We start from the raw sequence: 12,283 nt of genomic DNA, 5'->3' as shown, positions 1-12,283 counted from the left end.
TTCCCATCATGGCGCAGTGGAAATGAATCCAACTAGGAACCATGAGGTTGCGGGTTCGATCCCAGGCCTTGCTCAGTGGATTAAGGATCTGGTGTTGCCATGAGCTGTGGTGTAGGTCGCAGATGTGGCTTGGATCCCGCGTTGCTGTGGCTGTGGTGTAGGCCGGTAGCTACAGCTCTGATTGGACTCCTAGCCTGGGAATCTCCATATGCTGCGGGTGCAGCCCTAAAAAGCAAAAAAAAAAAAAAAAAAAAAAACCCAAAAAAAGTATATATATATATATATATATATATATATATATATTCTCTAGGTCCATCCACATTGCTGCAAATAGCAATATTTCATTCATTTATTTAATTTATTTTTTTATTCTTTTTAAAGGCTGAGTGATACTCCATTTGTATATAAACCACGTCTCCTCAATCCAGTTGTGAGATTGCTTTTTTTTCCCCCCTGCGGCATGCAGCAGCCTGAGGTGGGATCTCAGTTCCCAGTCCAGGGATTGAATCTGGGCTGCAGCTGTGACAGCACCAAATTCTATCCACTAGACCACCAGGAAACTCCTGGAGCACATTTTCTAGTACCCATTATGCTGCTGCCTTACCTTTTCAGGATCTCTGACCCTCTCGTCTGCCACTCCCCACCCTGTGTTCCCCACCCCCCACCTCTACACCGCCTGCCACAGTGCCTACGGCCCTGTCCTGTTCTCTGTCTTCTCCTGGCACCCTCATCCTCTGCTCCTCTCTCTCTCCCACCCTACCCTTAGATCCACCTCTGCAGTGGCCTGAGGAGACCTCCATCCAAGGCTTCCGGCAGCTGCTGGAGCTGAACCTGCTGGGGATGTACACGCTGACCAAGGTGAGAGCTGGGGTCCTGGCCACCAGATCTGGGGGAGCCCTTGACAATCAGATTCTCAGACCCACTTTGTCTCAGAGCCAGAGGTTCTCTGTGTCTGCTTTGATATTATTCCAAAAGGGCTCATTCTCTGTAGAAAAGAAATGCATCTAGGAGTTCTCGCCAAGGCACAGCGGGTTAAGAATCCAACTGCAGCAGTTTGGGTCACGGTGGAGGTGCGGGTTCAATCCCTGGGTTGGTGCAGTGGGTTAAAGGATCTGGCATTTCTGCAGCTGCGGTGTAGGTCACTGCTGTGGCTCGGATTCAGTCCCTGGCCTGGGAACTTCCAGATGCTGAGGGTGAGGCCATAACATGTTTAAAAAAAGAGGAGTTCCCACTGTGGCTCAGCAGTAATGAATCCAACTAGTATCCATGAAGATTCAGGTTCCATCTCTGGCCTCACTCAGTGGGTTAAGGATCTGGCATTGCCATGAGCTGTGGTGAAGCTTGCAGATGCGGCTTGGATCTGGCGTTGCTGTGACTGTGGTGTAGGCTGCAGCTCCAAATTGACCCCTAGCCTGGGAATTTCCATATGCTGTGGGTGTGGCCCTAAAAAGCAATAAATTAAAAAAAAAAAAAGTCAGGGAGTGATAAATGCTACTCAAAAAAAGTGAAGGGAAGGAATGGGACCAAGAGTGATGGGCCAGTGTAAAGGCAATGCTATGAAACCTTTTATGGAGTTCCTGTCGTGGCTCAGTGGTAGTGAATCCGACTAGTAACCATTAGGATTCGGGTTTGATCCCTGGCCTTGCTCCATGGGTTAAGGATCCAGTGCCGCTATGAGCTATGGTTAGGTCACAGACGAGGCTCAGATCTGGTGTCGCTGTGGCTGTGGTCTAGGCTGGCAGCTGAAGCTCAGAATTAGCCCGAGAACCTCCATATGCCGCAGGTGTGGCCCTAAAAAGCAAAAGAAAAGAAAAAAACCTTTTATTATGTCATTTTGCAAGGACACACAAAAGCAGAGCGGATTATATACTGAACTCACATGCCCACCCCTCAGTGCTACAATCAACGTGCCGCCGTTCTCGGAGTTCTCTCTGTGCTGCAACGGGCTTGGGGGTATCTGGGGAGCTCTGGGAGGCAAGTTCAGTCCCAGCCCAACCCAGTGGGGTAAGGATCCGGCCTTGTCACAGCTTCATCTTTTCTTCACCTTTTCTGGAATATTTTAAAGCAAATCTCAGACATCCTGTGTCACCCAGCAATAACTTGGTATGAGCTTTACCAGGAAAAGTTTTTTTAAAAAGTGTATCTGCGGGCTCTTTGAGGAAGTGTGAGTACTGAGAAAGCTTCCTAAGAGGGGACATTTAAAAAAATTTTTTTTGTTTTTAATGGCTGCACTGGCGGGCATATGGCAGCTCCTGGGCCAGAGATTGAACCCCAGCCGCAGCCACGACCTATGCTGGGCAAGGCTGCATCCTTTAACCGACTCTGCTGGGCTGGGGATGGAACCTGCTCCTCCGCAGCAACCCCCGCCGCTGCAGTCGGGTCCTTAACCCACTGCACCACAGCGGCAATAAGAGGAGGTATTTGAGTCAGGATCCCAAGGGCAACTGTGATTCAGCAGAACAGCCGGTGCAAAGACCCTGGGGTGGGATTGCTTGGCGTGTAGTGGGCACAGCGAGGAGGGCCAGGGTGACTGAAGCAGATGAAGCAGGGAGAGGGCAGAAATTGAAGGCAGATGGTGCCGGGTCTGGGAAACCACGGAGGGGACTTGGCTTTGAGGCTGAGCGAGAGCCGCGAAGGGGTCTGAGCCGAGGAACGCGAACGGGAACTGGCGCCCTCTGGCGGCCGCGCCGGGGAACTGATGGGGCGAGGGCTGAGGCCGGGAATCCATCGCGGAGGTGGTGACACGGTGGTCCAGTCGGTCCAGGCGGGAGGTGATGTTGGGTCCCAACAGGCCGCTGGCCGTGGATTTGGTGAGCAATGGTTCGATCCTAGGTGCGTTTTACAGGTAGACTTGTTAGGATTTCCTTATAGTCTAGATGTGGGGGTGAACTTGAGAAAGAAAGGTGTGTGGGCTGAGGGGTGTGGACGGATTTCCCCAGGCCCAGCCCCATCAACCCGCAGGACCGCCTTGCCCACCGCGGCCCTGGGAAGTCTGGGGATGGGTAGGTGGGCTGGGGGAGATTGGCATGTGAGATGCTCACCAGACGTGGGGGCTGTGGGTCCAGGGCGCAGTTGAGGCCTGGAGGCCTCAGTCTGGAACACTCAGCGTAGGGCTAGAAGGGCTCAGGAAAGCGAATGTAGGAATCCGCGCTGGGGCGCAGTAGGTTAAGGATCCCGCGTTGCTGCGCTGGGGCATGGATCATAGGCGTGGCTCAGATTCCATCCCTGGCCCCCGGGAACTTCTGTATGCCAAGGGGTGCAGCTGAAAAAGGAAAAAAAAAGGGAGGAAAAAGTGAACGTGGATAGAGAGGCCACAGAGTGGGTCAGGAGTCGCCTGTGTGGGAAGGCTCAGGGGCCGAGCTCAAGATCTGATGCCGAGATGCTGGTGAAATATCCCCAGGCTATTGGAAAATACCATTCAACCAGTCTGTCGTGACTCCTGTCCCCAGTTTCTGTTTGCTTTCTATGCTTGGCACCTCTAAATAATAACACACATACACCGCAGCCCGTTAAAGGCGTATGTGTGTATGTGTGTGGATTTTTTCTCTGTCTCTCCCTCATTAGTTGCCAGCATTTAAAAAGAAAGAGAAGTTTCTCATAAACAACCAGATTTCTGGTTTCTCTCACAAAGTTGGCCAACCGGGCTTATGCGGGAGGTCTGCTAAGTGTACCCCAGGCCCCCCTCTCCCTATCGGCCTTCCTAACTCAGATCACCTGCGCGGGGCAGGTGCGGAAGCCCCATGTGGGAATCAGGGGTCTAGATCTGGGGCCCACCTGCCCAGATTCTCTGCCACCTCCTGCTTGTAATATCGGGCGAGCCCATCCTGGGACACCTGAGTTCTCTGATCTGTCGACCGAGACTCATTGTGGTAGCTAAGTTACAGCGTTGTCCTGAGCATTGGATGCGATTAAATTAAACACCCGCAAAGCCCTTAGAACAAGCCTGGCACAGAGTTTACCAGCTGTGGGTTTTATCGTATAATGTGACCCTTGCCCCGTTCTGTTTCTGGTGGCCAGTCCACCTCACTCTGTGGGCTCTGAGGGTCATATGGAGCCTGGGAGAAGTGGAAGGGAAAAGGTGAGGTTTGAGCCGAACCTTGAGTGGGTTCAGGAAAGGAAGTAAAAAAACAGGGCCAAGGGTGTTTCACTTGCCGAAAGAGTGTGCAAAGGCCCTGGGGCAGAAATCACCCTTGTGTATTTTAAGAATGAGAGAACCCCCATCTCCATCTTCCCTTGGCAGTTACAAGCATTTTGTTAAGCTTGTTCTTTTTTTCTTTCTTTCTTTCTTTTTTTTTTTTTTTTGACTTTTTAGGGCTGCCCTCTAGGCATATGGAAGTTCCCAGGATAGGAGTCGAATCAGAGCGGTAGCCTCCGGCCACGGCCACAGCCACAGCAACGCCAGATCCAAGCCTCGTCTGCAACCTACACCAGAGCTCATGACAATGCCAGATCCTTAACCCACTGAGCAAGGCCAGGGATCAAACCCGCAACCTCATGGTTCCCAGTCGGATTCGTTAACCACTGTGCCACGACAGGAACGCCTAAAGACTTTGTTTTAACCTGACCAAGTTATGATTAGACCTCTTAAGAAAGTGAGCAGCGATTCCTTCATACCATTTCATACCCAAGCCCTATTTAAGTTCTCCCATGGAGTTCCCTGGCGGCACACTAGATTAAGGATCTGGCATTGTCACTGCTGCGGTGCGGGTCACAGCTGTGGTGTGGGTTCAATCCCTGGCCTGTGGAATTTTTGCATGCTGTGGGTGAGGCCAAAAAAAAAGGAAAATTCACCCAGTTTCCCCCAAATGTCTTATCCTAGCTGGTGCGTTCATACCAAGCTCTAGACAAAGTCAGCACACTGCGTTTGGTTTTTCAGTGGGCAACGACTTTTGTCTGCCAGTTTTTGCATCTATTCCAGCCCCTGAAATGTGGCTGTGGTAGAAAATCTGTCCCCCTGTGTAGGTTGCTGCCGTTGTCACTGTCGGTATCACTATAAGCATCACCACCAGCACTGCCATCACCGCCATCCTCATTGCCATCCTCACCACCATCGCCAGTGCCACCCCCCCACATCCTTTCATCGCCATCACCACCATCCCTGCCAGCACCATCCCCATGTCAGCATCACTGCCAGCATCACCATCTTCACCACCACCATCCCTTGGAAGCTCTTTAAATATCAATTCCGGACCCGATCCCAGGCTCCTGAGTCAGAATCTGTGTCTCTGGCCCCCTTGGGGGATGCTGACACCAGCCAAAGTTAGCCTTTCTCCCGAGTTCCCATTGCGGCGCAGCAGAAACAAATCCTACAAATATCCATGAGGATGTGGGTTGCATCCCTGACCTCGCTCAGTGGGTTAAGGATCCGGTGTGGCTGTGAGCTGTGGTGTAGGTCGCAGATGTGGCTCGGATCCCCAGTGGCTCTGGCTGTGGTGTAGGCTGGCCGCTGCAGCTCTGATTCGACCACCCCTAGCCTGGGAACCTCCATGTGCCTTGGGTGCAGCCCTAGAAAAGCAAAAACAAGAAACAAACAAACCAAAAAAACCAAGTTAGCCATTCTCGAGTTAGGCTAGAGAAAGCAATGGAGGAATTAGGGGGGTGTTTATGTGGTGAAGGAAATGAGGTCTTGTGGGGAGAAGGGTCCACAGGAGGTGTTTGGGCACAGGAGTGTCTCCCGTGGACTCTCAGAGCCGGATTGATTCTCGGAGACCTGTCCATTCATTCAGCTATTTATTCATCAAGGACTGAACGGGCATTGGTAGGTGCCAGGCAGCATTCTAAGTGCTGGGGTTACACCATGTGGTCCTTGCCCTTGTGGAATTTTCAGTCATGGGGAAGCCAGGTGTTACCACATAAATAAGAGACCAGTGTTTTCTGGTTTGTTCTCGGTGCCAGAATAGGCTTCTTGTATTCTTTTTTTTTTTTTTTTTTTTTTTGCCACACCCATGGCATGTGAAAGTTCCCAGGCTAGGGATGGAACCCAAGCCACAGCAGTACCCTGAGCCACAGAAGTGACGATGCCAGATCTGAGGCATCTGGTCTTGATCTCAAGAGCAATAGGGAGCCATAGAAGGTATATGAGCAAGAAAGGGATTTAATCCTGTTATCACTAACAGATCATTAATAATAATAGCTCACTTTGGCTCTTTTTTTTTAAATTATTCAATGAATTTTATTACATTTATAGTTGTCCAACAATCATCACAACCTAAGTTTATAGCATTTCCATCCCAAACCCCCAGCGCATCTCCCCCATCTCCCCCAACCTGTCCCCTTTGGAAACCATACGTTTTTCAAAGTCTGTGAGTCAAAGAAGTTCATTGTGTCCTTTTTTTAGATTCCACATGTCAGTGATAGCATCTGGTGTTGGTGTCTTATGGTCTGACTGACTTCACTTAGCATGATAATTTCTAGGTCCATTTGCTGCAAATGCCGTTATTTCTTTCCTTTTAATGGCTGAGTAATATTCCATTGTGTATATGTACCACTTCTTGATCCAATCCTCTGTCGATGGGCATTTAGGTTGTTTCCATGTCTTGGCTATTGCATAGAGTGTGGCAGTGAACATTGGAGGACGTGTGTCTTTCGAGTCATGGTTTTCTCTGAATAGATGCCCAGGAGTGGCATTGCTGGATCCACTCTGGCTCTTGTAAGAGGAACAAATCAGAGGGAACAGTGGGGTGGGGATTAGTATCAGGAGATGAGCACACCTGTGCAGGTGAGAAGAGGTGGCTTCCAGGACTCACCATCCGGCCCCTGTTGCTCCTCTCATCTCCCCTTGTCCCCCATTGCTGCCAAATGCACCGAGCCTTGTCCTGCCTCGGGGCCTTAGCACTTACTGTTCCCTCTGCCTGGCGTGATCATCTCTAAGAAATGCCCACAGCTCACACCTGGACTCAGCTGCTCAAATCTCACCTCCTCGAAGCCCTCCTGGGGCGCCTTGTTTGAAACTGCACCCAGCCCAACACTCCCGTTCATCCTCATCCTGCTCTACTTCTTGTTTCATGTCCTGAGACACACTCTAGAACATTCCACAGTGCACTTGTGTTTGTTTTCTTGCTGCCTTCCCATGGAACTTGGGCTCCAGGAGGGCAGAAATCTCTGTCTCGTTTCCTGCAGTATCCCCAGCACCTGGCACAGAGGGGGTCCTCCAGAAATGTTGGTTAAATGAATTCACGAGGCGGAGGGAATTGTATAGACTCAAGAGATCCTTGCTGATGGGTCTGATGAGAAGTTGAGGGAGAGCGAGGTTCTGGAAGAACCACAGGCCCCCTAGGTCTTGGCTGGAGAAGCCGGATGGGCATCGGAGGCTGGGAACCAGGGAGAGGGGCAGATTTTAGGTGGAGACAGTGGGGTGAGTTTTGCACTCAAGACACAGCGCTGGAAATGCCCAAGGGTGGCAGGTCAAGAGCTCCAGAACCGGGCTCCGAGGGTGGCAGAAACCAGCCAAAGGACGGCTCCCTTGGCAGAGCTGGGAGAGCGAGAGGCAGAGCCAAGAACCCCATCACTCAGGGCTGATGGAGTCAGGCCAGCGCAGGGCTGGTGCAGTCAGGCCAGCGTGAGGCTGCAGGGGGCGGGGTGGGGGGAGAGGCAGGCTGATAAGAGCCCAGCGAGTCCTTGAAGGAGGGGTAGGTGACCTTGGCAGTCGGTGGGGGAGGATGCCAGCCAAAGAATTCATGGAAGGGTTGGAAAGGGGCCACGGCCACATGGGACAGATACTTATTGAGCGCTAGCTGTTTACCCAGGGCTGGGATGAGGATGGCGAATAAACCTGTCCCAGCCTCCATGGACCTCACCTGTGCCAGGTGGGGGTGGGGAGGGAGGCCAAGGGCTGGCCCAGGAGCAGTGAGGATTAAGGAGGGAAAGGGGCCGGGGCAGGGCCCAGGGTGGGGGCTTGGGGAGGCGGGGTTTCAAGCTGGGAGAGTGAGGGGGGGAAGGGGCGGATGAAGGGAGGGTGGTCCCTGAGGAGGAGGCTGGAAGATTCGCCCCTGCCCCCTCCCCCAACCTTGGTTACTCCTGCTGATACTGTCTTCAAGTTCTTAGCACTTAGTTGTCTGAATGTTTTGCTGTTTTTGTTTGTTTGTTTTGCTTTTTAGGGCCACACCTGCGGCATATGGAAGTTCCCAGACTCAGGGTTGAATTGGACCTACAGCTGCCAGCCTACACCACAGCCACAGCAACACCAGATCCTCAACCCACTGAGTAAGGCCAGGGATTGAATTCACATCCTCATGGTTACTGGTCGGATTTGTTTCCACTGCATCACACCAGGAACTCCTTGGTGGTGGGTTTTGGTCCCTGACTGCCAGGCCACATATACTGACTCTGCCAGGTGTCACGTGACACTCTGGACGGCAGTCACCCCAGTCTTCTCACCTGGGTGAAGGGGCTGTTGATGGGACCTCCTAGGGCCACTGTGAGCATTAAATGAGCTAATCTGTATAAAGAGCTGAGAACAGGCTCTGGCACATCATAGATCCCCAGTATATTCATTCCTGGGAGTTCCCTGGTAGCCTAGCGGCTAAGGACCTGGCAATTGTCAGTGCTGGGGCATGGGTTCGATCCCTGGCTTGGGAACTTCCGCATGCCATGGGTGCAGTGAAAATAAAATGAATAAATAAATTCATTCTTTGATTCCAAAGATACTTATTGAGCAGCTACCACATGCCAGGCACCTTAGCATGCGGGGGGGGGGGATCAAAATAAATTTCAACTGTCTCTCCTGGGTTTTTGCATTCTGGTGGGAGAGATAGAGAATAAGCAAATACATAAGTAAAACATATATATGGCGTGTCATGGATGTGTGGCACAGGGAAAAGGGATCAGGAAGCAGGATGGGGACCCAGGGACAGGAAGGTGGCAGATTTAAATGGGCTGGTCAGGGGAAGCTCATGGAGAAGGTGACATTTGAACTGGACTTGAAGTTGCTCAGGGGTCAAGAGTGTCCCACTTTAGCCCTGACACTGTGGACTGAATGTCCCATGTGCCCAGAACTCCTTCTGTCTCGGTAAACTGGGAAAGTCGGTCGCCCTCAGAGCAAGTCAGGAAAGCTGCATCGGGAAGAGCATTGCAGGCAGAGGGAACAGCATGTGCAAAGCATCTGAGGTTGGGACACTCAGGTTGGCAGATACAGCACTGAGACAGGGAGGCTGTTTTGGAGGGAGTGGAGAAGGGGCTTGAGAAGGCTGGTGGGGTGAACTGGAGAGGGAGCCAAATTAGACTCCCACTCTCGAGCACCCCTTAGGGGAGCCGGCTTGTGCTCATTTGTCTTTAGTGGCAGGAACAGGCCCTGCCCAGCCAGCCCAGCCGGCCAAGGCAAGTGCGGAGGGGAAGGATAGAATTCGAGTTTATTCAAGGTCATGTGTCATGAAAGACTAGAGAGACGCAGTGGGAGGAAGAGAGAAGGAAAGACAGAGGGAGAGAGTTGAGAAGAGCTAGTTTAGGGATTTCCTGGTGGCCCGGCAGGGGCAGGGGGGGGCTGCCCTGGAGACTTTGGCAGAATATGGGGTACATTTCATGAAGGCTTCCCAGGTCAAGTTTGGACCACAGAGCTCTCCTGAAAACCCAGAGAGGAGTTCCTGTTGTGGTGCAGTGGAAATGAATCGGACTAGTATCCATGAGGATGAGGGTTCGCTCCCTGGCTTTGCTCGGTGGGTTAAGGATCCAGTGTTGCTTCGAGCTGTGGTGTAGGTCGCAGACTCAGCTTGACTTTGGCGTGGCTGTGGCTGCGATGTTGGCTGGCAGTTGCAGCTCTTGTTCAACCCCTAGCCTGGGAACTTCCATATGCTGCCGGTGCGGCCCTAAAAAGCAAATATAGATAAATAAATAAAACTCTCTTTCCCGGGAGTTCTTGTCATGGCACAGTGGTTAGCGAATCCAACTAGGAACCATGAGGTTGGGGGTTCGATCCCTGGCCTTGCTCAGTGGGTTATGGATCCGGCGTTGCCGTGAGCTGTGGTGTAGGTTGCATATGTGGCTTGGATCCCGCGTTGCTGTGGCTGTGGCGTAGGCCAGTGGCTACAGCTCTGATTAGACCCCTAGCCTGGGAACCTCCATATGCTGCAGGAAGCAGCCCTAGAAAAGGCAAAAAGACAAAACAAAAACAAAAACTCTCTTTCCCTCCGTGGCTGAAAGAGAGTCTCCTCATTTTTGTAAAATATGCAGCCATCTTGGTCTCTCTTCTTCTTAATTACTATTATTTTGGAGTTCCTGTCGTGGCTCAGGAGAAACAAATCTGACTAGCATCCAAAAAGACACAGGTTCGATCCCTGAAGTCACTCAGTGGGTTAAGGATCTGGCATTGCCGTGAACTGTGGTTTAGGCTGCAGACACGGTTTGGATCTGGCATTGCTGTGGCTGTGGTGTAGGCTGGCTGCTACAGTTCTGATTTGACCCCTAACCTGGGAACCTCCATATGCCTTATGTACAGCCCTAAAAAGGCAAAAAAAAAAAAAAAAAAATATATATATATATATATATATATATATATAATTTTGGCTGTGCGGTAGTTCCCTTCATGGCTTAGTGGTTAACGAACCCAACTAGGATCTATTTTGGCTGCACCTGCGGCCTATAGAGATCCTGAGGCAGGAATGGAAGCAGTGCCACAGCAGCTACCCTGGCTGCTGCAGCGACAGCACTGGATCCTTAACCTGCTGTGCCACAAGGGAACTCTACATTTTTCTATCTTGTTATGGGCAGGAGTTTGAGCAGTTTACAAATACCTAGAGAGGAGTTCCTGCTGTGGCACATTGGGATCAGCGGCATCTTGGGAGCAGTGGGACACAGGTTCGATCCCCTGCCCACTGCAGTGGGTTAAGGTGGCTATAGCTGTGGCTTAGGTCACAACCGCAGCTTAGATCTGCTCCATATGCTGCGGGGCGGCCAAAAAACCCCAAAACAATAACAACAAAAAACGTGGAGAGAGGGGGCAGAGACCCAGAGGAAGGGGGACAGGGACACAGAAAGAGAAAGAGAGAGGCAGGCAGTAGAAGAGACAGAGAGAAAAATCCCTTCCAGACAAGGAGAGACTCAAGGGCTGAGACCGAAGGCAGACCAGAGGGGGTACCGTAGAGCCCAGGAGCTGTCCCTTCGAGGCACCCAGATCGACAGATCAGCACACCAGGGAGATGGCCCCAGCCCCAGACATCAAGATGTGTTTGAGCAGGGCGGGGGGCAGGACATCCAGGGCTCAGCAGCTCCCTCTGCCTCTGTCTCCCCAGCTCGCCCTCCCTCACCTGCGCAAGAGCCGAGGCAACGTCATCAACATCTCCAGCCTGGTCGGGGCGATCGGCCAGTCCCAGGCAGTTCCCTATGTGGCCACCAAGGTACGCGGCCATGGTACCCCCCTGCTTCTTCAGGAACCCCAGCCCTGAGGCATGGCCACCTGTGATGTGTTGGCCTCAAGCGTCTCCCAAGAAATGGTGCAGCCCAACGGAAACCTGCAGAGCGGGCGCGCCTTCCCCATTCTGATGGCCCTGCTTGATGACCCCGGTTGGGAGGAGAGGACAAAAGGACCCTCATCTTCCCTGGTCTGAACCTGTCTCCCCGCCCGTCTTCTGCAGGGGGCGGTGACAGCCATGACCAAAGCCTTGGCCTTGGATGAGAGTCAATATGGCGTCCGCGTCAACTGGTGAGCAGCTCCCTGGGCCGAGTGTGGGGTGGGGTGGGGGGAGCCTTCAAGACTGGGGGGGGGCGGTGTTGTTGCAGCCAACTTCCCTGATCCCCTCTGCTCCCTCACCCCAGCATCTCCCCAGGAAACATCTGGACCCCGCTGTGGGAAGAGCTGGCAGCATCAACACCTGACCCCAAGGCCAAAATCCGAGAGGGCACGCTGGCCCAGGTAGGAGTGGGGGCCCCATCCAGGTGGAATGGGGGTGGCGGTCAGGTGAGGGCCCCTTTTGACCTGCTTTTACCCTCGTCTCTCCCCAGCCCCTGGGCCGCATGGGCCAGCCTGCTGAGGTGGGGGCTGCTGCTGTGTTCCTGGCCTCCGAAGCCAGCTTCTGCACCGGGATTGAGCTGCTAGTGACTGGGGGCGCGGAGCTGGGCTTTGGGTGCAAGGCGGCGCAGTGCAGCGTCCCCGCAGGGGCGTCTGTGATCCCCTAATCTCCCACATTTCCACCTGGGCCTCCCGGACCAGGGCTCTCCCATCGCAAACTCAGTCTCCCAAATTCCCCTTCCCACCTCTCAGCTGCTGCGCCCCCCCGCCCCCCGCCAGACTTTAAGCCCACTTACCAATGTCCAGACCACCCCACATCTTTCCATAAAAGCACTTTGCAGCCAA

General features: G+C 52.7%; 1 protein-coding gene across 3 annotated transcripts in view; it reads left to right on the top strand.

Annotated features, from left to right (window-relative positions):
* Positions 1-12,283, top strand: part of HSD17B14 (hydroxysteroid 17-beta dehydrogenase 14) — an 18,952-nt gene extending 6,669 nt beyond the window's left edge. For all 3 annotated transcript variants that reach the window (XM_084961850.1, XM_084961848.1, XM_084961849.1), the window contains 5 exons: positions 767-858; positions 11,223-11,327; positions 11,565-11,632; positions 11,746-11,842; positions 11,932-12,283. In XM_084961850.1, coding sequence (XP_084817976.1) covers positions 841-858; positions 11,223-11,327; positions 11,565-11,632; positions 11,746-11,842; positions 11,932-12,105 — 462 coding nt within the window. In that variant the 5' untranslated portion in view covers positions 767-840 and the 3' untranslated portion in view covers positions 12,106-12,283. The remainder of the gene's footprint in view (positions 1-766; positions 859-11,222; positions 11,328-11,564; positions 11,633-11,745; positions 11,843-11,931) is intronic.

Source organism: Sus scrofa, chromosome 6 (genome assembly GCF_054392235.1).
Source record: "Sus scrofa isolate SSC_HxYL_T2T_F1_AM1 chromosome 6, Sscrofa_HxYL_maternal_Yorkshire_Landrace_v2.0, whole genome shotgun sequence".
In the NCBI taxonomy this organism is placed as follows: domain Eukaryota; kingdom Metazoa; phylum Chordata; class Mammalia; order Artiodactyla; family Suidae; genus Sus; species Sus scrofa.
Note: the sequence above shows the minus strand (reverse complement) of the source record. Positions and strands in the feature narration are given on the sequence as shown.